This window comes from Schistocerca piceifrons, chromosome 6 (assembly GCF_021461385.2).
Source record: "Schistocerca piceifrons isolate TAMUIC-IGC-003096 chromosome 6, iqSchPice1.1, whole genome shotgun sequence".
NCBI classification, from domain to species: Eukaryota; Metazoa; Arthropoda; class Insecta; order Orthoptera; family Acrididae; genus Schistocerca; species Schistocerca piceifrons.
In genome coordinates this window covers 531,756,630-531,782,285 of record NC_060143.1, presented here as the reverse complement: position 1 = coordinate 531,782,285, position 25,656 = coordinate 531,756,630, and the positions used below count along the sequence as shown (strand labels likewise).

At 45.7% G+C, this 25,656-nt stretch overlaps 1 protein-coding gene and 1 pseudogene across 1 annotated transcript in view; one reads left to right on the top strand and one right to left on the bottom strand.

Annotated features, from left to right (window-relative positions):
• Positions 1–8,089: 8,089 nt before the first annotated feature.
• LOC124803440 overlaps positions 8,090–25,656 on the top strand; it is a 1,230,576-nt gene continuing 1,213,009 nt past the window's right edge. Inside the window, exon 1 of the mRNA XM_047264625.1 lies at positions 8,090–9,193. Within this exon, the coding sequence (XP_047120581.1) occupies positions 8,555–9,193 (639 nt within the window). The 5' untranslated portion in view covers positions 8,090–8,554. The remainder of the gene's footprint in view (positions 9,194–25,656) is intronic.
• Positions 12,755–12,872, bottom strand: LOC124803876 (annotated as a pseudogene).

Genomic DNA, 25,656 nt, shown 5'->3' with positions numbered 1-25,656 from the left:
TGAGACAGTAAAAATAGATGAGTTTTGCTATTTGGGCGTCAAATTAACTGATGACGACCGAAGTAGATAAGATATGAAATGTAGAGTGGCAATTGCAACAACAAGTCCCTGAAAAAAGAAAAAGAGATTTGTTAGCATTTAATGTAAATTTAAGTGTTAGGCAATCTTTTCTGAAAGTGTCTGTCTGGTGTGTAGTTTTTCACGAAGGTGAAACGCGAACAATAAGCACTTCAGACAAGAAGAGAACATACAATTTTGAATGTGCTGCTACAGATAAATTCTGAGTGTTCGGTTGGTAGATCGAGTAACTGATGAGGAGGTACTGTATCGAACAGGGAAAAGGAGAAATCTCTGGTACAATTTGACTAAAATAAGGGGTCGGTTGATAATGAGCACTGCGGTCCATGAAGGGAGCGTCAATTTGGCAATAAAGGTAAGTGTTGGATTTGGAAATTGTAGAGCAAATGCAAGGGATGAATTGGTATAGGTGTTAGTAGCTGTTCGGTGATAATGAGCGTTGCACATGATCGACTGATAAGGAGAACAGCATCGAACAAGTCTTCCTACTGAAGGATTAAAAAGCCAACCGGTTGCACATAACGGTACGTACATTGACCTAGGTTTCGACACCTGCTGGGGGTGTCTTCATCAGAATGAAATGTTGCTAAATCGTAAAATTACGTTGCTGAAAAGAAATAATCAGAATTTGCAGCAGTTATGCTCATGTCAAAAGTAAAATATAACGTTGTAACCTTTGGCACGTGTGCCTAGCTGGCAGCAACGTGAGTCTGTTTACGATTTAGCAACATTTCTGGGACGTTATTTCCTTTTTTGAACTGCAATTTCCCTAACCTTTAATATAAAGGGAGTGGAAGGACTTGACCCATACAGTGACCATTTCATTTCAACATATTTATTTGCATCATAGATAAATCATTAAGAGAATTACAATCATAAATCAGTAATAATTTTTTTAAGAAACGCCATTCAGACAAACTTAACAAACTGCTTGTTATACACTGCTGGCCACCGTAAATGCAACACTAAGAAAGACAAGAGGTAGCACAACAAAATTTATTTTGTAGATAACATGTTGACCAAGTATCAAATGATTACGTTTACAGACGTCTGTGACATATGGTTCCTGCCAGAATCAGTAGCCAGAGTAGCCGCCATTGTTGGAGATCACCGCTGCCACACGTCTCGGCATTGAGTCAAAGAGACGTTGGATGTGTTCCTGGGGTACAGCAGCCCAAGCAGCTTCCACACGTTGCCAAAGATCATCTGGTGTGGCAGCTGGGGATGTAATCTGGGTCACTTGTTGAGCGACCATGGACCACATGTTTTCTATCGGCGAAAGATCCGGAGAGCGAGCCGGCCAGGGAAGCACTTCAATCTGGTTATTGACGAAGAACCTTTGGACAATGCGTGCCACGTGTGGTCGCGCATTATCCTGTTGAAATATGGCTGTGGCCGAGCCCTGAAGGTAAGGAAGGACAACTGGCTCCAGCACCTCGGATATGTAGCGCCGGCTATTTAAAGTAGCGGCAATGCGTACTAGAGGCGTGCGAGAGTAATATCCAATACCGCCCCATACCATAATACCCGGTGCAAGACCAGTGTGGCGGTGCATAATGCAGCTGTCCAGCATCCTCTCTCCACGGTGTCTCCACACTCGAATCCGAGCATCATGGTGCTGCAGACAGAAGCGTGCCTCGTCAGTAAAGACAACGTCATTCCATTCTGCCGTCCACATCCGTCTGTCATCACACCATTGGCGACGGAGACGTCTGTGGTTCTGCGTCAATGGTAGACGAAGCAATGGACGTCTTGCGGACAGACCACTCTGCTGTAAACGGCGTCGAATGGTACGCGCAGACACTGGATGATGCGTTACAGACGCAATGTGCTGTGCTATGGTTCGGGATGTCACTGAGCGATCCGTCACTGCCATGCGCACAATTTGCCTATCAGCACGTGCAGTGGTGCACCGAGGTGAATGCGATCGACCACGTCGGTCCGTCGTATCCTCCTGCATCCAACGGTCACATATCCGCATTACAGTTGTTTGGTTTCGTCCAACACGACTAGTGATTCTTCTGTACGATAATCCACAATCTCGGTAAGCCACTATCCTTCCTCTGTCGAACTCGGATACTTGATCAAACGATGTTCGCTGTTGTCTACGAGGCATAACTGATCGTCTTGTGAAACAACCACAAGGTAAACACACGTGCCGAACGTACACTCGTCGAAATCGCCAAGCCTTAAATGGCGCTATGAGGTGGCGCCACAGGCGCGCGTGATGTGCGTCTGCGCTGAAATTCTAATCAGTTGCATATCTCATCGCTGCAAACCCATGGTGTAAATTTCACTTGATTCGGATGCTTCCTTCAGGGTGTTGCATTTACGGTGGCCAGCAGTGTATGAAACCACAAGCGAATTAATCTCTTCGCAAACATTTAAAAAACCGCCACTCGGGCCAAGTAAATCATTTAAAATAAACTTTACATCAAATAACCAGGAAACCAATTATTATTTCCACAAAGATTGAAAATCGCCCCTCCCGGAAGTGATATTACCAAACAACTTCACAAGGTTATAGACAGTTTGATCAATAAAAAATGACAAACGCCACTAAGGCTGAATCGCACCGCAATTTTAGAAAACGGTTTCAATTAAGACACATTCTTCTAGAAATCCCTCAAAATTCTTAAGACAAATATTTAAAACATTTAACTCGGGCAACCTTGCAGAGCCACCGCAAGTTTTAGAAAACTGCAGCTTGTACAATAACTGAGGACAGAGATTGTGATGCCGCGACTTGGCCACGAACGGTGGAGGTGACTGAGTACTTATCTTCGAATTAAGATGTGGACTCCGTTTGTACTTCCGCCCCGATCAGAACACTGAAATCGGAACCAAACAGCACACGCGAGCTCAGGCGAAGTCCACCGCCCGTACGCCAGCTAGTAATTAAAAGGGGACGCTCTGCACTTCGGTGGCCCGTCGCTTCCGATCTCTGAAACATAAATCAGAAGCGACAACAGGGAACCAAACACCCCTCCCTTCACCGTAATAGTCAAACTCATACAGAAACTACTTCGATAAAATTGACAAACTGATTTCATTCCTTTAAGCAGAACCACGTATGCAAATGATGCAAACGGAAATGGCTCCTCAAAACCCAAGCATCACATGGAGCACCTTATGTGTGCGTGTAAGGTACCAGACGGCAACCTTTAGACAGGGAATATAGATCGTTCGGTAAGGCTGCGCACACGTATCAATGTTTTAGACACTTGACGGCTGAAGTAAGAACAATACTATTAAGGAGCGAAGCACACACTTAATAAGAGGCATGAAATATCACATCACAGTCTTTGCAACGCTTTGCTGCCTCAAGAGCAAACATCATTATATTTCACTAATCGTTGGTAGGACTTGAATTACTTAACTTCAGCCGGCCGGAGTGGCCGAGCGGTTCTAGGCGCTACAGTCTGGAGCCGCGCGACCGCTACGGTCGCAGGTTCGAATCCTGCCTCGGGCATGGATGTGTGTGATGTCCTTAGGTTAGTTAGGTTTAAGTAGTTCTAAGTTCTAGGGGACTGATGACCATAGCAGTTAAGTCCCATAGTGCTCAGAGCCATTTTTTGAACTTAACTTGATGCCAGTTGCTGGACCGATGTGGCGAAGACACCAAATGTTGGTTAGTCCGATAGAAACAACGAGTTCCTTCACGGAAGCGAGCACATGCATAGCTTCACGAGGCTGCCAAGAAGCCACATCGCCGGCCCGTTGTTACTGACCTCTAGTACGATCAAGCGCTAACTGCCGCCCGTACTCACAAGGGAACCTCCCCATCGCAACCCCCTCATATTTAGTTATAAGTTGGCACAGTGGATAGGGCTTGAAAAACTGAACACTGGTCAATCGAGAAAACAGGAAGAAGTTGTGTGGAACTATGAAAAAAATAAGCAAAATATACAAACTGAGTAGTCCATGCACAAGATATGCAACATCAAGGATAATCTGAGCTAAGGAGCGCCGTGGTCCCGTGGTTAGCGTGAACAGCTGCGGAACGAGAGGTCATTGGTTCAAGTCTTCTCTCGAATGAAAAGTTTACTTTCTTCATTTTTGCAGAGTTATGATCTGTCCGTTCGTTCATTGACGTCTCTGTTCACTGTAATAAACGAGAGGTCCTTGGTTCAAGTCTTCTCTCGAATGAAAAGTTTGCTTTCTTCATTTTTTCAAAGTTATGATCTGTCCGTTCGTTCATTGACGTCTCTGTTCACTGTAATAAGTTTAGTGTCTGTGTTTTGCGCCAGCACCGCAAAACCGTGCGATGGGTAGACGAAAGGACGTGCCTCTCCAACGGGAACCGAAAACATTTGATCGCAAGGTCATAGGTCAACCGATTGCTCCACAGGAAAACACGTGTGATATATTCTATACGACACTGGTGACGGGATGTGCTTCACATGACAGGAATATGTTGTCGACCCACCTAACCTGTACACTTGGCGAATGGGTAAAAAGATTCTTCTACCTTGCCCGATTTAGGTTTTCTTGTGGATGTGATAATCACTCCCAAAAACGTAAGAGTTTGTCACATAAACTGCAACAAATGAATGCAACAGTCGCACAGTTTTCCCTGTTGTCTGTCAAAACATATGTTTGTTTTCAAATTTTTCCGTGTGTAGACTGTCAAATCCTGCATATGTCAAAGCAAATTTGAACATGTCCTGGAATTTTGGAGAGCGAAGTCGATTATGTGTGAGTGCCTGAACTTTGATAATTGTCTTAAAATAAAAAATTAAACTTGTCACCCGAGGCAAGACTTGAACCAAGGACCTCTCATTCCGCAGTTGCTCACGCTAACCACTGGACCACGGCAGTCCTGAGCTCAGAGTATCCTCGATGTTGCTTATCTTGCACATTGACTACTCAGTTTGTATATTTTGCTTATTTTTTTTCAGAGTTCCACACAATTCCACACAACTTCTTCCTGTTTTCTCGATTGATCTGTGTTCAGCTTTTCAAGGCCTATCCACTGAGCCAACTTATAACTAAATCTGAGGGGGGTGCGATGGGGAGGCTCTCTTGTCAGGCACACCGTGCTCGCTGTCGTCTCTCCAACGTCTCGCTATTACGCGCACTGCCGCGTGCCGTGCACAACGTAGTTGTCCCTTTCCACTTTTTTTTACTTTATTGTTATTTTAACACCTGAACAATCAGGTAGGCTGGCAGCGGCATGCTACGCCGCTCTTCAGCCATAGAGATGACAATCACAGTACAAGAATGGAGAATGAAAATGAACATAGTGACGGGCAAAAAATAGTGGTTACAGTCACACAAAAAACACGGAGCCGTTCACACTCGACGAGAAAGGCGCTGAAAACACGTTGACACGGCGCACATAACACTGATGAATCCGATGGCACAAGTGAACGGAGAAGCGTGACGGCGGACACTAAAAACACTAAACGACGTCACACACACGAGACACAGATGGCGATGATCTCCGGCGCGCGAAAGTCCTCGTAGCGTGTGCGAGTCCGGGGACCTGCCAAGAGGGGAAGAAGGGTGAGGGGGGGGAGAGGGTGGAGAGGGGAGAACAGAGATGGCAATGGCTGAGGAGAGGGGAGGAGGAGTAGATGGACGGGGCAGGGGAGGCCTGGGGGAGAAGTGGGGAGAAGGGGGGGGGGGAGGGATGGAGGGTGCCCAAAGGAACAGATACAGGAAGAGGGAGGGAGGATCAAAGTTGGTAGGAGGGGTAGATGGAGGGGAGGAGGACATCATCAGGGAGGGGGAGCTGGCGGAAGCCACCTTGGGAGAGGGTAAGGAGGGTGGAGAGATGGAGACCAGGTGGGACGTGGGAATACAGGCGCAGCAGCGGGCGGGGGTGGGAGAGGATCGAGGAGACGAGCGGGTGAGGAGGATCGAGTTTGCGGGAGGTGTACAGGATCCGTATCCTTTCAAGGAAAAGGAGGAGGTGGGGGAAGGGGATGAGATCGTACAGGATCCGCATGGGAGAGGGGAGACGGATGCGATAGGTGAGGCTCCCTTTCCACTCGGTACGGCCCGCTATATCCTGAGCTGGCCCAGGCTCCAAAGAGAATCTTCTGCCAGAGGGAATCGATAATGCCTAACCAAAGATAGCCCTGGCACCAGTCCCGCCACGGCTCAATTTAATTCTGATGAAGGCACCCCTAGTAGGTGTCGAAACATGGGTCATTGTATCTACCTGTTATGTGCAACCGGTTGGCTGTTCAGTCCCATGTTGAAACTAGTATACGGTGGCTGAATAACAATGATGTTCGCCGGCCGGTGTGGCCGAGCGGTTTTAGGCGCTACAGTCTGGAACCGCGCAACCGCTACGGTCTCAGGTTCGAATCCTGCCTCGGGCATGGATATGTGTGATGCCTTTAGGTTAGTTAGGTTTAAGTAGTTCTAAGTTCTAGGGCAGGGGTCTGCAAACTTTTTAGTCTGCGGGCCACACTGACTCCTCCGCGAAGTTATAAGGGCCAAGATCTACCTAGTGCGATTAAAGCACCCTAGCACTCCATGATCACCGTAATGTAAGGCTAAAGGAAAGATGAAATGGCAAAAATCTAAGGTTGTGGGAATAGCTAGCACTGAAACGAACTACGATTTTTATTTAATTATTTAATTTTGTTTGGTGGGCGTACCTGACCGAAATTCTGGCGTATTTTGTTCTGGCGAATTTCACTGACGAAAAAGTATGTCACTGCACATTCTTCACGAAAGCGGCCTGCAAAGTTAACTAAATTTCAAAACCATTGTTAGCAACACTATTACTGAAAGACGTAACAGAGGTAGTGTATGTCAACGCATTGTTATTTCAAGCGGCGCAACAATAAATTTAGTTATGTAGTCTTGTAGCGAGTAGCAAAGCCAGAGCATATGTTTGATAGTTCTGTTGCGTGATTGTGTCTATGTTGCGAGTGTCTCACGAGTTTTTTAGTGTTTTATGCACTGTACTAGTAGGTGAGACGACGAAGTGTGGAACAATTCAAAGTTTGAATTCGAAGAGACAAGGTAAATCTGAAAATCGAAATACGTATAGCACGACTTGAGTATTTTTTCATTGTATTTTTTAGTGGAACTACAGTGTAATTGTGAATATTTAATTTAGTAATTAAAGTACCTTAAAAATAAATTCATTGCATTTTGTTTAGGCAGACTACTCCTTAGTTTTATCACTATTAAATAGCACAATTTTATTTTCTGGTTACAATCTTTTGTGAAGTTCTGTACAAATATGGAAAAGAAATGAAAGGTTGACAGTGAATGTAGAATTTTTAAAGAACAGTGGGGATGTCAATATTTCGTGATGGAGTCAAGCAAGAAACCAAGTTGTATTATTTGCAATGAAGCAGTATCAGTCTTCAATATACAATATACAATATAAAACGTCGTTATGGAACTAAGCACTCAGAATTACTCCAAGTTTACAGGATTCGAACGATTAGAAATGTACGGGTCTCTGAAACGCCAGCTAAAAACCCATCAGTCGCTGTTTAAGAAAGTAAATGTTGGCATTAGAGGTACCACCTCAAATATTTGGCGGGCCGGATACCGGGGGTGTCCAGCCAGCTAACGCGGAACAGTTTGCGCCCTCGAGGGCTGGTTTCGGACTGCGGGCCGTAGTTTGGAGACCCCTGTTCTAGGGAACTGATGACCTCTGAAGTTAAGTCCCATAGTGCTCAGAGCCATTTGAACTATTTTTGAACAGCCATGTTGAAAACAGTACAATCGTGGCAACTGTACTGATCTCCTAGGTGCAGCTTAGCAATCCGGCCGGGTAGCGTCCACTCTGACCTCGCTGTGCAACAATTGCCGTCGGTGCACCCATTCCGTGGGCTAGGGATCCGATCGCGGGAGGTGCCCGCCTCGTCTACGGCCGTCACCGCAGCGCCCGTCGGCGCCCGCCGAGGGCGACAGTCGGGCCGGGAGCGAAGCCAATGGGCGGGCGGCAGCGGCGGCGTCGGCGGCGGCGGTGGGGGCGCCGGCAGCGGCGGCCGGCCAGCAGTCTCCGCGGAGCGCGCCAGTCCCTCCGCCGCGCCGGTCCCGCGCACAGCGCAGCTCACACCGATCGGCAGTCCGCTGACTTCAGTCCGCGCCGCCGAACGCGACACGCCGACGCCCGCGCAACGCAGACGCGTCTCGAACTTCCGCACAGCCGACGCCCGAACCGCGACTGTTCGGAACTGCCACCGTCACTGACCGCGTAGTGCCGAAAGTTGTGCCAAAATCACAGCACTTTGCCAATTAATTTTGGTCCGTGAACTAATCCTTGGGGGCCGCATTTTATTTTCTCCGTTTCTCATATCGCGACCAAACTCGATTTTAGGTTAAGTTTTGCTGTGTGACGAATCTTCGTTACCGCACTATACCCAATTTTTGAGCTATTGTGACTACAAATTACCCCCAACATCTTGTAAACAAAGTAGCCAGCACTTGCGGGAAGACTGTACTGCTCCACGCACAAGAGCTGCTCCCTCCCCGCTCGTGAGTGACAGTAAGCAAAATGCGGGGCAACATGTTGTGGTGTCTCCTCTTCCTGGTGGGGGCGGTTACCGGCCGTCTGTCTCCGCTCGACGAGTTCATGAAAACCCGCTTCGCGACGACGGCGGCGCCAGAAGCGCACCGCTCCACTACCGAAGAGCCCCCGGCACACAACTACTGGGACAAACAGGACAGCTCCTACGAAGACGATTACTACAACGTCGGGGACGAGGATACAGTAGCCGGCCCCCGATCCCAGGAAGCCGCCGACTCGTCGGAAGAGTCGGACGATTACGATGAGGATAAATATAATGAAGACAAGTACCACGAAGAGGATAGCGATGAGGAGGAAGATGAGGAGGAGGAAGAGGGGAAAGGGTACGGGCCGCAGCAGCTGGGGTCCCGGCGGCGACACGGCGGTCACGGCCAACGGAGCCACGCCTCCCGCCATGACCCGATGGACGACTACCTGGTCGAGGACGTCCGCGCCGGAGGAGACGCCGGCGACGACTTTGACGACGACGACGACGAGGAGGACGGCGACGTATCGTCCGAGAGCGACGAGTCGCTGCAGGAGGAAGATGCAGCAAAAGATGCTGACGAGAAACATCTGGAAGACGACAGCAGGGAGCACGTCCAGAACGACGACAACTCGGCAAGGGTGAGTACTGTGCGTTAAGCCATTTACGTCACTAGTTTGCACCTATATTTGCCACACATTCGGCATGAAACCTCTTTCACCTATCTTTTTATGTTGTTTTGAGTTGCTAGGAATATTTTAAAAGAGATTTCGTGCGTGTGCGCGCACAACTAACGAATGTAATATTCGTTATGCACAGACGCGTATGGCCTTAACTTATTGAGGCATCGTCCTTCTTTCTTTTCCATTCTATTCAAGCTAGGGCGGGGTTCACGTTTCACTTTTTTTTTTTTTTTTTTTTTTTAATTTGGCATATCTTATTAGCTTTGTGGCCGGATGCCCTTCATGACGATCACCTAAAAGAGGGCAGCCTGTGAATCTTGTAAATTTTCTTCCACTTGTTATGGCTTTGGAATTGTTAGTGTATCGAATTCAATGAGGCGGAATTTTAGGACCAGGTCAGTATTTCCCTAAACGAGCATTGAAAACAGCCTGAAAACAACTTTTGCACCAGCCAACAGGTTGCTAATCCGCCGCGTCGATCCGATGTGACTACGGTTTACCACCCTGTCTCACAAATAAGTGCGCTGCGCGTTACGCTAAACGAGTAGGTCACACAATCGTCTTCAGTGGCCTCAAATACATACGCAGTCTCACGTAAGGCAGCATATTTATTTTTCACATTCTGCCGTTCTATGTAATTCAAAAGTGCTGTATCCAAAGAGAGTGTATATGTATTTCAGGCCAATGAAGATCAGTGAAGTATGGCGAAACGTGCCTGGTAAAACAAAAAATGCATGCATTCAGCTGGACATCGACAGTCTGCTAACTTTTGTTCACTGTTAATAATTCTACGTAAACGGTCTCACACGATTGGGTGAATCACATAACGAAAGAAATACAATTGCTAGTTTATGAATGCAGTGGTTAATAATTATCATATTAGTTCATATTAAAATATCCCCACGTCGGTGTAACTGCCATTACAGTAAAAACACTTGTAATTATCACAATAGTATGCAGGATGACAATCACCGTTTAGTTTTCTAGATAGCCGTCCGTAAGAAGACTGTATTATTAAAATGATTTTTGAGCATTGTGACAATTATGTCCTCTTGAGAGTAGTATAATGACTGCATCAGATCGTTAATAAACATTGAATCAACAAAGCAGGTAAGCTATCATCCAAAAATGTATTTATTGAAGCTGTGTAGGACTGTCTTCAAGAAAGAGTCGGACTTTAATATGTCACATATCCACTGTTATTTTTATCACCAAAGATACGGAGATACCGTTTGCATATACTCTGTTACAGTATCAGGAAAGGAACATATTGATATTCCACAACAACATTCACCTCTCTGTTGGAATAGTAATTGTATAGGAGAGCAGAAAATAGTCTCACAGCTATTTCAAACATTTACTGAAAAATTGTTACGTAACTGAGAATAATAGCAAGATGGACATATCCTAAGTTTCTTGTAACCGTGAGACGTTCACTTCTCATAACACTGACTTTGCCCTCTATAATTAGCCCTCGAGAAAATTACGCCTCAGTTCTACATATTTGCTTACTGTTAATGAAGAAGCACCTGTACTACTTGTCTACGCGGTTTTTATGCAAGACAGCTTTGCGACAACATATAAGTGCGAACTCACTCGAAGGTCTCAGAAATGTAGCTAGCGAAAACAATTGAGACGTAGGCACATATGGCGTTTAAAGTGGGCATCGCTCCAGTTGTTTGTGTTGATTTACACTTTATCTTAACGATCCACTGTACGCCGCACGTATCCTTCACAGTTGCATATCCAGCTAACGCCTATGGATGGAAAACAGCTGAAATTTCGGCAATGACTGAATTACGTCTGGCGGTCACGAGAACAGCTAAATGTGTGTCAGTGTTCCTTCATATTCCCAAGGGTGTGTTTCTGGCCTAATGTTGATATTACATCATTGTCCCTATCTTCGGTTTATGCTTCATTAGAAAGATACAGCCCCAGTTCCCATACTATCAAATTGAACTGAATGCTGTTCCTTGGTGCTTCAAATAGGTCTTGAAGAAAAACAGTTTCATAGACGTTCATGTCGACGTATTAGATCGAAAAGTTTCTGTAGTGGTAGTTTTGTTTGTCTCCTTGTTTTCTACTGAAACAGCGCAGTGGTGTACGCTGCTTTCCCTGTTTCAACGAAAATGAAAGTTGGCGCGTCCCTCCTTCCAGCGCAATCGGCCTCTGTAGCCTCTGCCTAGCATTACAGCCTCGCATAGCAAAGGTCGCAGGTTCGAATCATGTTTCGGGCATTGGTATGAGGTTTACCTCCGCAGCGTAAACACTAGAATCTAAGTTAACTTCAAATTTCCTGGAAGTAGTAGCAATGAAATTTGCAAGTGAAGGAGGAAGTAAGATCAAGAGTTTCACGTCTCCTCGATGATGAGGTCATTAGATACGGACCACAAGCACGGACTGGACAAGGATTGGGAAGGAAACCGGCCGTGCTCTATCAAAAAGGAAACACTCCAGTGTTCGCTTTAAGCGGCTTAGAGAAAGCGTAGAAAATAAAATCTGAGTGGCCGGACGGGAATCTGAACCGACGACCTTCCGAATACGTGTCTGTCATCCCGCTCGCTGTTCACTAGTGAGGGAGGAAATTGGTTGTGGTAGCGAAACAATGCGGGTGCTCAGGGTGCGAAAAAAATGGATAATGTTTCAGTATTGATGTTTGTGAAGAAAGACTGAGGTTTCCAATGTCAAATTTTATAATCTTTCATTCACTTTGCGGTTAGTCCCTCAACCTTGCGCTGCAGTGATTATGTATCAACATAAACTCGTATTTATTGCAAACTAACTCCAATTTCCTCCATTAAAACATAATCTATCTTTTTCTAGACTGCAATGCAACTGTCATCTTGCGTACCTAAATTTATAACTCTTCGCAAGCTGTTTTGTATGCGTTAACTGTTTATTGCAGTATACACTGAACTGATGCACTAATTTGGCCTTAGGCTCGAAACGTATTGTGCTACATTAATAACAGTAACTGTCTGTTGCTCAGCAGCCTGGTGAAAGTCTGTCAGTTGTGTGCCACTTCTGCGACTTGTTGTTCTAACATAAGCAAGTAACCTCGCTGGAGATAGGTTACTTGCAGTTTAACGTGGAATCCGCATCGCGTGTGGTTCCTGGCGAATCTTCACAACATAGAAAGGTGAGGACTGAGTTAAAAGCAGGTTGAAAGGACCGTTGTCAGACCGGGATTCGATCCCGCAACCTTCTTGTTTCCCGCACGCTCTTTACCACTAGACCACCAGAAATATTAAATACATAATGAACAAGGAAATACATAAATTCCCTTGCATACAATAATAGATTTAAAAAAAAACCTCCCGCAGAGGCCATGAAGGCCCAAAGGTACCGACCGGCCGCCGTATCATCCTCAGACCACAAGCGTCACTGGATGCGGATATGGAGGGGCATGTGGTCAGCACACCGCTCTCCCGGCCGTATGTCAGTTTCCGAGACAGGAGCCGCTACTTCTTAGTCAAGTAGCTCCTCAGTTTGCCTCATAAGGGCTGAGTGCAACACGCTTGCCAACAGCGCTCGGCAGACCGGATGGTCATCCATGAAAGTCCTAGCCCAGCCCGACAGCGCTTAACTTCTGTGATCTGACGGGAACCAGTGTTACCACTGCGGCAAGGCCGTTGGCAATAGATTAAAAAAATATATATTTAAATGTTTTACAAACAGCTATAGGATGTTGTATCAAGCAGAAATTTGTCTGCAGTGATGGTATATCGTGTGAAAGAAAGGAATCTGACCAGGAAATGAACAGCTTCAATAGTGTTTTTAACATCAACGTAGAGATAAACTTTAGCAGGAGTGAGTATCCAACAGACGAGGTGATTAAGACGGTGAGAAGACAGTGGACAGGTATTCGAAAAGACAGCGATTTAAATCCCAACCCGGCCAACTAGTTTTAGGTTCCAGGAGACATACTGGCAGAATTAAAGCTGTGAGGGCGGGTCGTGAATCTTGCTTTGGTAGAAAGTGAAAGACAGGAGTCCCGAGTTCGAGTCTCGGTCCGACACACGGTTTTAGTCTGCCACGGAGTTTCATAGTTCTAGATTTTCTGTGATTTCCTTAAATAGCTTAGAATAAGTGCACGGTTGGTTCCTCTGAATAGGACACCGATGATTTCCTTCTCGAATCCGACCTTGTGCTCCGTCCCTAACGACATCTACGTGGGCAGGCTCCTTCAGTAACTACTATGCGACACGGATCTTAATTGAAGACAGTGTTTTTAAGTTCATCTGTGTCTGCCCCGATTCACAGCCAAGCACTGGGGCGTGAACTTAGCTGTTAGCAGGATAAGAGCTGACTTGGTGCAGTATCTTTGAACTCCGCAAGTTTACGGTGTTCGCTTTAATCCACAACAGAGAGCTGACAGACTAGTCTTCAGCATAAAGACGTAGGTCGGAAGGAGTCACAAAGAACTCTGAACGCTGTGTCCACTGTCCACTAGGCTCTTAACGCTGAAGAGAGCTTCCGGTCAGGTATTTTCCCAGATAGGGGAAATATTCTAGATTTCCTGCCGTAAAGCAACATTACCGAAGAATTATTGGCGGAAGAAAGGACCATACCACCGAGAACGCCGACGTTTGAAGTAAAAAAATCAGTCATTATGTATCTCAGTGGTGACTGGTTGAAAAGACTTGGTATTTAAACGATTTGTGGACTTGGATTGGGTTGTTTGGGGGAGGAGACCAGACAGCGAGGTCATCGGTCTCATCGGATTAGGGAAGGAAATCGGCCGTGCGCTTTCAGAGGAACCATCCCGGCATTTGCCTGGAGCTATTTAGGGAAATCACGGAAAACCAAAATCAGGACAGCCAGACGCGGGATTGAACCGTCGTCCTCCCGAATGCGAGTCCAGTGTGCTAGCCACTGCGCCACCTCGTTCTTTGTGGACTTGTTTGGAGGTGTCGAGGTCGAGGTGCGGGCCTCGACTATAGGTGGTGAATCGGCGCCTTTAGTGACGAATGTGACTTGTTTCATAGTTCTGATGTCTTAAGTGATCTGCAGTAATAGTGTGAAAAGCTTTAAAAATTTCGTAAGTGTAACCCTGTGTGGATGAGAGGAAATTTGATGCCTTTTTCCGATTTTTACGCGAGTTTTGGAACTTAACGCGACCACAAATGATTAATAGAGGGAAGCCTTGTACACTGCTTGCCACTGAAACTGCAACACCAGGAACGATAGCAAACAACGGAAGTTTCCCTATTGTTTTTGCCCAATATAGGAGGAATAACGCGTGATTAAATTTGTGTGTGTTTTTAAGGAATACATGTTGCGAAACTGGCCGCCTCTGGCAGCAACACTGCCGGTCATCGAGTCGAGTCGAGCTGAGCCTGGATGACGGGAACTTCATTCCATGCTGTCTCAAATTGGTTCAAATGGCTCTCAGCACTATGGGACTTAACATCTGTGGTCATCAGTCCCCTAAAACTTAGAACTACTTAAACCTAACTAACCTAAGGACATCACACACATCCATGCCCGAGGCAGGATTAGAACCTGCGACCGTAGCGGTCAGGCGGTTCCAGACTGAAGCGCCTAGAACCACACGGCCACACCGGCCAGCATGCTGTCTCAACTCTATTCCTAAGTTCACCTGTCGAAATGACTGGTAAGTTGCGGAAATCTCTCGGCAACACATGTCCAGATATTTCCGGCATTAACACGTTTGAAACGTAAAGGCTGCTGTCCAAATAACCCACTACGCAAACCAGACGTGATCGTATTGTGTACCATGCACCTTACACACCGCGACACACACCGCTGTCGGCGCACCACTCTTCTGCAACGACAAGGGAAGCAACAACAGTGACAGCCTTGCTGACAGTCCGTGCTGCTCCAAACGTCGACACCCCGTCCCCGTGAATACTTGGCTTCCAGTAATAAAGCCCATTTCCTGACTCGAGGTCCATGACTTGGCTGTGCAGTGATGCAAGGCTGACAGCAGAATATACAACTATTTGTACTTTCGGGCGCTAGTCGCATGGCGTTGCTAAGATTTTGCATGGCGTTCAATTCGACCCTCTATCGAGTCTTGATTTGCGTGGCTATCAGATGATCCTATCAATGCTGAAACACAAACTGCTCTCTCGATAGGCGACGAACCTGCTGCTGTCGAATTACAAGACATGTTAGTATACGTTTCACCTTCTCACAGCCGGCCGAAGTGGTCGTGCGGTTAAAGGCGCTGCAGTCTGGAACCGCAAGACCGCTACGGTCGCGGGTTCGAATCCTGCCTCGGGCATGGATGTTTGTGATGTCCTTAGGTTAGGTAGGTTTAACTAGTTCTAAGTTCTAGGGGACTAATGACCTCAGCAGTTGAGTCCCATAGTGCTCAGAGCCATTTGAACCTTCTCACACGAGATGTAATACGATCTTTTAACAACCACCATACATATACGTTTCGTGAATAAGAAAGCCGCTGCATAATTATTCCTTACATAGAAAATATGGATGGCGTTATTCCTAGCTACTTTGACTGGTTGCGATGAATCGCTTATCTTTCGAATATTCAAGCATATAGTCCACAGCACGTCAGTTTGACGTCTGATGCATTCCGCTTTCTTGGAGTTGCAATTTCAGTGGCCAGCAGGGTACATTTAGGTGACAAAAGTCATGGGGTACATTCTAATACCGTGTGGGACCTCCTTTTGCCCGGTGCAGTGCACCAACAATTCGTTGGAAGTCCCCTGCAGAAATATTGAGCCATGCTGCGTCTATAGCCGTTCATAATTGGTATGGATTCAAGGGGGGCGGTCTGGGTGGCCAAATAATTCGCGCGATTTGTCATGAATGTTATTCAAACCAATCAGGAACGATTTTGGCCCGGTGACATGGCACACTGTCATCCAAATAAATTCCATCTTTGTCTGGTATCATGGCGTTCATGAATGGCTGAAAATGGTCTCCAAGTAGGCGAACATAACCTTTTCCAGTCAGTGATCGGTTCAGTTGCACCATAGGATCCACTCTATTCCACGTAAACACACCTCACACCATTGTGAAGCAACAACCAGGTTGCATGTGCCTTGGAGACAACATGGTCCATGGCTTCATGGGAAACGCGACACACTCGAACCCTACCATCAGATTTTACCAACTGACATCGGGACTCATCTGACCAGACCACGGTCTTCCAGTCGTCTGGGGTCCAGCCGATATAGTCACGAGCCCAGAGAGGCGCAGCAGTTGCTAGCAAAGGCACTCGCGTCGGTCGTCTGCTACCATACCCAGTTAAGGCCAGATTTCGCCGCAATGTCCTAACGGACACGTTCGTCGTACGTCGTACATTGATTTCTGCAGTTATTTCACGCAGTGTTGCTTGTCTGTTAGCACTGACAACTCTACGCAAACGCCACTGCTCTCGGTCGTTAAGTCAAGGCTGTTGGCCATTGCGTTGTCCATGATGAGACGTAATGTTTGAGATTTGTTATTCTCGGCTCACTCTTGACCCTGTGGATCTCGGAATGATGAATTCCCTAACGATTTACGAAATGGAATGTCCTATGCGTCCAGCTCCAACTACCGTCCCACGTTCAAAGGCTGTTAATTCCGTCGTGTGGCCATGATCATGTCTGAAACCTTTTCACTTGAATCACACGAGTACAAATCACAGCTCCACCAAGGCACTGCCCTTTATACCTCGTGTACGCGATACTACTGCCATCTGTATATGTGGATGTAGCTATCCCATGACTTTGTTACTGCAGTTGAAACTTCTTTATTTAAATGAGTGTGTCTGTACTTAAATTGCAGAATTACTGAGAAGATGAAACGTCTACGTTATTTGATTCTGAAACAGCTGAGCCCACTTTCTCATCATGTCAACACAGTCCCACAATATTCTAGCGCAACGCAGTCTGACTGCCAAAAAAATTACAACCTGAGTTCAAATAATTAATTCAAAAGAGTGGCCTTGACTAAAAAGAAATCTTAACAATAACCTATACATTTCATTAAGCACTTACCTCACGGAAATCTTCATTACGCTAACTACTGCAATACAGCGAGCGTCAATACTGCCAGCTAAATAAAAGATTCTAACTACTAAAGCCAGTAACTACTAATAGGCATGTGGTTAGCAAACGAAAGATTTTGTTGCAAACCAAATAATGTATTTTTTACCTTGATAATGTGACATCCAGTTCAAACACGAATATAAATCGTCATTGACATCTAGTAGCAGCAGGCAATCATGAATAATATTCAGTCTCCAAGTCGAACATGTACAGATTGTTAGCCTACGCTAACACTTGAGACCTCTATCCTCCATCAATGCTAACTTCTCACATCAAACATCCATCACTGCTGTCTGTTCAGCTCCAACTGCCCAACAGTACTTCCATCACTGCTGGCGACTAACTTCCAACTGCCCAGCACTACTGGCGATTAACTTCCAACAACGAGTCCGACCAGCCACAGAGTCTCTTACAAAGAAAGCGCAGTCAGAGATCCAAAAATGGTTCAAATGGCTCTGAGCACTGTGGGACTTAACATCTGAGGTCATCAGTCCCCTAGACTTAGAACTACTTAAAACTAACTAACCTTAGGACAGCACACACATCCATGCCCTAGGCAGGATTCGAACCTGCGACCGTAACAGCAGCGCAGTTCCGGACTGAAGCGGTTAGAACCGCTAGGCCACAACAGCCGGCTCAGAGATCCAATGCAAAGCGCTACACAGCGCTGCCAACATAGAAGCAGTCCATTTACAAAGTGTATATGTGTGTCTAAGTACGTCGCTGGGTAAAGCAAGGAACGTTTCATCCAGTGTGACACATATAGAAGGCTGGTTGTTGTACTTTCTACATCTTGCTCTGAAACAGAGTACAATAGCCGTCCAGAAACTAATGCACCACATTTTTTTTTCTCAGACAACAACAATGGTATTAATACGAAACTCCGCCGGCCAGTGTGGCCGAGCGGTTCTAGGCGCTTCAGTCTGGAACCGCGCGACCGCTACGGTCGCAGGTTCGAATCCTGCCTCGGGCATGGATGTGTGTGATGTCCTTAGGTTAGTTAGGTTTAAGTAGTTCTAAGTTCTAGGGGACTGATGACGTTAAGTCCCATAGTGCTCAGAGCCATTTGAACCAGCCTATGCGAAACTCCAGGAACGCATTATCTGAAACTTCTGTTTCCTTCGAGAGACAGTGCAACTGTAGCAATGTATGAAAATCACGTAAGCAAGTGATGTACCTTACAAATAACGTGTCATGTAATTTTTAACTGCGGAGAAAGAAAATGTTGAGAACATTCACAAACGTCTGTACGTAGTACAAGAAGCATCTGCAATTGACAGAAGTACGCTGGGCAAGAAAGGAGAGGCCATTACGAGAAGTGGTTCGGCGGAGCGCCAAGATTTGCAGCGTTCGGGGAGGCCATCCACTTGTCACACCTGACGCGACGCAGCTTGCCGATGTGCTCATTCATGATGCCAAGAGGCAGCATCGTTACTTCTGAAGCATATGTGAACACATTTACCAAACTCAAGAAGCGCCATAACAACCCAGATGATGGTTTCATTCAACACGATAACGCTCGGTCTCACACAAGTTTGAAGAATTCGGAACATATCACTAAACAGCATTGGACAGTGTTACCTCACCCTGACCTAGCTCCCTCAGACCTTTTCTTGTTTGGGTCATTAAAGGATGCCATTCGTGGATTATGAGGATGACGTAGAGGTGATTCGCACAGTGAAGCGATGTCCTTGTGAACAGGACAAGGAGTGGTATCGACGGGGCGAACACGTCCTTGGGTCTCACTGGAGGAAGGCTAAAGAACGGAAAAAAATATGGAGTGCAGAAGGAACATAATTGTTTCTTGTGTATACGTTTCATTGTGTTCAGAAAATAATTGTTGAAGAAAAAAATGTGGTGCATTACTTTCTGAGCTACCCTCGTACAAATTATCCCTTAATTCTATGCTGTTATTTTTCGGCTGTGAAGCTTATTTATTTATTTATTCATTTATCTATTTACTTATTTATCGTATGGCGCCAGGAGAGATACTAGGCAACTATTTACGCAAATCTATACGTTTCTACGCAGATACAATCTCAAGTTCGTAACGGGTTCGCATCTCCAACTTGAGGTATTTAATGCAGCCAGAGGCTTCTGCAGACAAATTGTGAAGGTCTTCCATTGTCCATCTGAATGCTCTGAGAGAATATTAAAATGTTAAACGATGTACTGTTTACTATTCTTCGCTGCAGTCACGTTCATTGGTGTAGAAATGCTTCACATCTGCCCCATTCAGTTCTGATTGGATTCAGTATGCACCAGTGTCGTCGGGGTAGACGAAAACGTGATGGTCGCTCCCAGGGAGTTTTGATTAGTTGGCGGTGCTTCACGGAACATTGCTCCTACCATTGGTTGTTCCATATTTCTTACAAGTTGAAGTTAGTGTCCTGTAGACTGATTGCTGTTCGTCACACAGTCGCTGGGGTTCTGGTGATGAAATTTCTGAATAAATTTTATTCTTGTCTACACATTCAGCAATGAGTGCGATCTTGTTGATGCTGGTGGAATATTGCTACCAGCAGTCAGTGCGACTTCGTGGGACGAATACAACCTGTGATGAGGCGCATTGCTTTGATTGAACTGTGTGTCATTTGTTTTAACGTGAACACTGTTTTGTCAGGTGAAACTGCAGCATTCTGCTACTGAGTGTCAAAGAAGTTGAGTTGCTCACGTGAGGACCGTTGCAACGGCATCCCAGGCAATTCCTATTACCTTCTGAGCTTTGCTGTCTAGGTCACACCTTGGTATTTTGAAGTGTTGCAACACTGGAAAGTCTGATCTCTAAATGTGGTTAGGTCTGTAGTGTTTTTGTTTATTCTGTACGTGGAAAGTTGATACAACGGTCTTTTGAGACTTCAGCTATTACCCACTCTGTTGTCCTGCGCGTGTTCCCAGGTTGGTGCTAAGCGAGCAACAAGTTCTTAGGAAGTCCAAGTTAGTAAGACTGGACCTTCAGTATCAAGAGCGAAGTAATAACTGCTGTCACAAAAAAATGACACCTTCCATTTCGGCAATTACGTGGCAGAACAAGCCACAGCACACAAGAACCCCAATATATTTTTCGAAGGCGAACTTCCATAGTAACGGACTGTGGCATAACTAGGTGGTTGTCCAATCGACACTCGAAACAAAATGGTAGACGAACTGATACGAGAAATATCTTTAGGGTCCAATACCGGCGCTTCGGACCGTCGTCACTAGTAATTTTTCTGCTCTTAGTGGGTTGAAAACATGAGTAATGTTTACGAAACAGGAGCGGCAACCAGTCACCCGCAGCCAACTGCTTAATTAGGTGCTAGCTGACACATGACGTCCCCAGAAATAATGACGCTCATTATCTCATGCTGATAGGTACGCACTGCCCCGTCAAGAGGCGAAAGATTCCTTTCCGAGGGAATTTTTCTTTTGGGAGATTGCTGACACTATTCCAGTCTGGCGGTTTGCTCAACAGAGTAAGAGAGCAACTTGTGTCTCAGCGTCCCACAAGTAACAAGTAGTCTTGCCACTAGTGCTAGTTCAAAAGCGGAAAGCCCTTTTATTGATCCCCGCCCTCCATTTTTTAAGAATATAAGCTGTGTTTACCAGCAAACGCCCGAAGAAGAACGCACAATAGTCGAATTATCGAGTTTGTTAAAAGCGAGGAATATGAGACGGCCTATTCACAGAGAAGTTTCTACTTTCATTTTAATGATTACGAAAGCCTTCATAATTTCATTAGTTAATTACTTGTGTAACTTTTGGCGGTCACGAGCAAGGCAAGAGCATACGTTGCCTTTCTGAAGCTAGAGCATAAGCGAAGTTCAGGTGTCTTCAATAAATCACAAGTGTGAACTGTAAGAGTATGGCGATATCATTACCATACTCATGACTGACTACCCAAACATTAATGTTCTGCAGACACTGACAATGGCGCTGATGTGGTGAAACATATTTGGGCACAAACATTCGCAACCCGATTCTATGGTGACAACATATTGAAACGGTACAGTAGTTTCCGCTCTATAAGCAGCAGCTTTCGCTGCTCGCTCGCACCGGGAAATAGAAACAGAGGCGGCTCCGCAGCCAATTTTATTACACGACGCGGCCGGCCGCGGGTGCAACAGAACCCATGTGGACGGGTGGAAAGAAATGTGTCAGGCTTCATAATACGTATTGATATGTGTCGTGTATTATGCATTTCTTGTACGTGAATGTGAATCTGCTCATGAACTTTCCTGATCCTCCTCACGCCTTTCCATAAAGCGTGGTCAAATCTTACTTGGGAAGTAGTTCTGTAGTATAGTAGTGCCAACCTTACTCCTGGGTAGGGGATCAGAGAGACAACACAGGCAGGTAAAAGTCAAAGACATTCCAGTGTCACAAGATTTGGGGTGGAGAGGTTGGTCACGGCCAAGTGCTTCGACCACTCCCTCCACCGGGGCCCAGGAAGACCTCCGGGTGCCCGCGATATTGGAGGAGTATTACAGAAGACGGGTAAGTGAGCAGACGTGCCCTCAGTGCGTCTGTCTCAATGTTCAAGCATGGAAGAGAGGTATTTTAATATTTGTACTAATTCTTTTATTTCCAGCTTCGGATTGTGTAAGGAAATGAATGATCTAGTTTGATTTCGGAAATTTGACCCCCTGTGTTAATGTATCTGGTCCCCAGTTTGCCCGTTATCCTCCTCACATAGTGGATGTCCTATGTAAAATATTGGGAGGCTTTGGTGGTATACATCTGGCCAACCCAATTCCGTCTTTCCCGTAGAAAAGTACGTGCAGATTGGCATATAATATACCCGAGCTATAAGTTGTAAAATTGTAACTTCTGTAAACTGGAACAATTGCTGCAATCGCTGTAAATCGAGTGATAATATTTAAAATAAATACGTAATCAACTGTCATCAATCTTTAACATACCTTAAAAATCGCAAAGAAGTCAAGTTAAAGGAATTCATTTAAAATAAAAGATATAGAAGGCAGGGACCCACACATCAGCGTGTGAGCCCTTCCTGCCCCTTGCCTAGTATCATACAGAAAGGGCACGCTCTTTAGGCAGCGCTCTCAAGCTCCCCTCCCCAGTTATCCGCTGCGCAATTTTGATTCAGGGCTTGACGACATCAACTTTCATCTGGCGTCCCTAGGCAAGGAGGCTAGACGGTGACCTTTCAATATCTCCACTTCAAAATAATATTTTGTTTGTTGCTGCACTGTCAGAACAACCGGATCTGTAGCGATTGTCTGTGACAGCAGGTACTTATTCCCGCAGTCCTGTGTTCAGATCCGAGGTCTTAAAGATTCTCCCACTATTCTCATTTTTCAACAACCGTTCAGCTCTCGATCAAGTGGCGAAGCAGCCATATTTATGGGTGATAAGCCCTTTCCTGTGATAAACTGCTGTCTTCTATACATAACTGTGAAAGTTCTCAGAACCTACAGGAGTAACTTGGGCGTAAGACTCAGGAAACGACAGTAACATTCGCATCAGGTAACGCAAAATGCTCGAGTCGCGTGCAGCCATGAGCAGTTGCAGTACGGACACCCATTTAGAACCGGTTTCGCGCTCCGTTCGCCACGATGGCTGTGGCTATTCGTCGTAGTCGCCCACAACTCCTGCAGAATGTTCGGAACTGGAAGACCAGCACTTCTCAATCGATGGTGCCCCAGTCGAGCTTGAATGATTGACATCAAGCAACATGATGGGTGAGGATTCTGATGCTGGATGTGGTGCGTTCAGCAGCACAGTTACACGGTCATTAGCGTCCTTGCTGGATATCAGCGTGAAAATCTCGAATGCGAAGGGATTGACCGGGGGGGGGGGGGGGGGGGGGGGATGAGAGTCGGTCCTGCAAGCGAGGTTTCTTATAACGTATAAAAATCCGACTATCAATTGTACAAAGAGACGTCGTGATACAGTTATAGCTCTTAAAATCTATTAACAAAAATGCTAAAGTTCGTGGGTGAGCTATCCAGTCAGAGCACGTTGACCTCCGCCGGCCGTGGTGGCCAAGCGGTTAAAGGCGCTACAGTCTGGAACCGCGCGACCGCTACGGTCGCAGGTTCGAATCCTGTCTCGGGCATGGATGTGTGTGATGTCCTTAGGTTAGTTAGGTTTAAGTAGTTCTAAGTTCTAGGGGACTGATGCTCCACTTCACAATGCTTCAGAAATGACAGTCTTAAATTCTTGGGATTACAACTTGATAATAAATTCAGTTGGGAGGAGCACACCACAGAACTGCAGAAACGCCTTAACAAATCTGTATTTGCAATTCGAGTGTTAGCAGACATGGGTGACATAAAAATGAAAAAGCTTGCATACTTTGCCTACTTTCATTCCATAATGTCATATGGTATAATATTCAAGTCAAACAAAAGTTTTCAGAGTCGAAAAGCGTGTAATACGTATTATTTGCGGAGTAAATTAACGGACGTCCTGAAGAAACCTCTTCAAAGAACTGGGTATACTAACTACTGCCTCTCAGTATATTTACTCCTTAATGAAATTTGTCCTAAATAACATATCTCTTTTTCCAACAAACAGCTCAGTTCATACATACAATACCAGGAACAATAATGATCTGCACAAGGACTTAAAAGCACTTACTTTAGTTCAAAAAGGGGTCCACTACTCAGGAACACTCATCTTCAATAATTTGTCAGCAAACATAAAAAGTTTAGTTATAAATAAAGATCAGAAACCTGAAAGACTTACTAGTGGCCAACTCCTTCTACTTCATTGACGAATTTTTTAATAGAAACAAATAATGTATTGTATATACTCATCTTATTAGTATTGATATTTCAGCTTAAAAAGTGATGTATTGTATATACTCATACTATTAGTATTGTTATTTCAGCTAAAAAAAAGTGTCATGTTCCACATCCAAGAGGATCTCCTCAGCACGGATCTATGGAACGAAAAACTAATCAAATCTAATCTAAACAAAATTCAAAATCAGTGTTACACTGATTTTGGCGTGGGCAAGTATGGTGGGCAGATCTCCAGCCAAACTGAGGGTTGCCCAAATCAGTGTACAAGAAACAAGTACGTACACAGGTACTGGACCGAAAGCGCTACACTACAAACTTTGCATGGTAGTGTATCTTTCCGGTGGAAGAGAAAACCGTCTGCTGATGGGCAGCGTCCTACCCGAAGTGAAGATGATTAAAAAAATGGCTCAAATGGCTCTGAGTACTATGGGACTTAACATGTTAAGTCATCAGTTCCCTAGAACTTAGAACTACTTAAACCTAACTAACCTAAGGAAATCACACACATCCATGCCCGAAGCAGGATTCGAACCTGCGATCGTAGCGGTCGCGCGGTTCCACACTGTAGCGCCTAGAACCACTCGGCCACTCCGGCCGGCGAAGATGATTACCCAATAACAGGTTGAACAAGCTGTCTTAGAACCTTATTGCAGAGGAAAATTATTGTTCAAAAAATGGCTCTGAGCACTATGGGACTCAACTGCTGAGGTCATTAGTCCCCTAGAACTTAGAACTAGTTAAACCTAACTAACCTAAGGACATCACAAACATCCATGTCCGAGGCAGGATTCGAACCTGCGACCGTAGCGGTCTTGCGGTTCCAGACTGCAGCGCCTTTAACCGCACGGCCACTTCGGCCGGCGAAAATTATTGTTCGCGGAGAGCTTACAGTTTTAACGCGAAAGGCTGTTGCTGAGTGACATATATTTTTCAAATACGTGCGCATGTGGAAATACGACGCCGGTAGTTTTGCACATCTTTTATTTAGTTGCTGTCTGAAGCGACGTGCTATCGACATTCAATAGGGAAAGCTCTCGTACTTACGGAAAAAAGCTGCAGAGCAAAGAGTGACTTGGTGACGCCACAGGTGCCCTGTCCCCTTACAAAAGGCACTAAGAAAGTTTTGCGATACAGCTTTATTTATTTAACTTTTTCGAAGTAATTTCCGTCACTCTGAATACACCTCTCCATCCTCCGAAACCAATCCCTAAACCAGTTCTCCAAAGTTTCAGTAGGGAGTAAGGGCTGGCCGTTGTGGCCGAACGGTTCTAGGCGCTTCAGTCTGGAATCGCGCGACCGCTACGGTCGGAGGTTCGAATCCTACCTCGGGCATGGATGTGTGTGGTGTCGTTAGGTTAGTTAGGTTTAAGTAGTTCTAAGTTCTAGGTGACTGATGACCTCAGATGTTAAGTCCCATAGTGCTCAGAGCCATTTGAATTTGAATTTGAGGGAGTAAGGCACACTCGTTGTCCCTTTACACGCGGAAAGTCACAAGGAGCACGGTCTGGACTGTAAATAGGTTGCTCAAGAAGTTTGACCTGTACCCTGCAAATATCCGCTGAATGCTTTGCCGCGGAGAGCTGGAGCGTTGTCTTGGTGGAGGAACCGAATGTCCACTCTTGACATCGGCCGCAGGTTCTTCAAA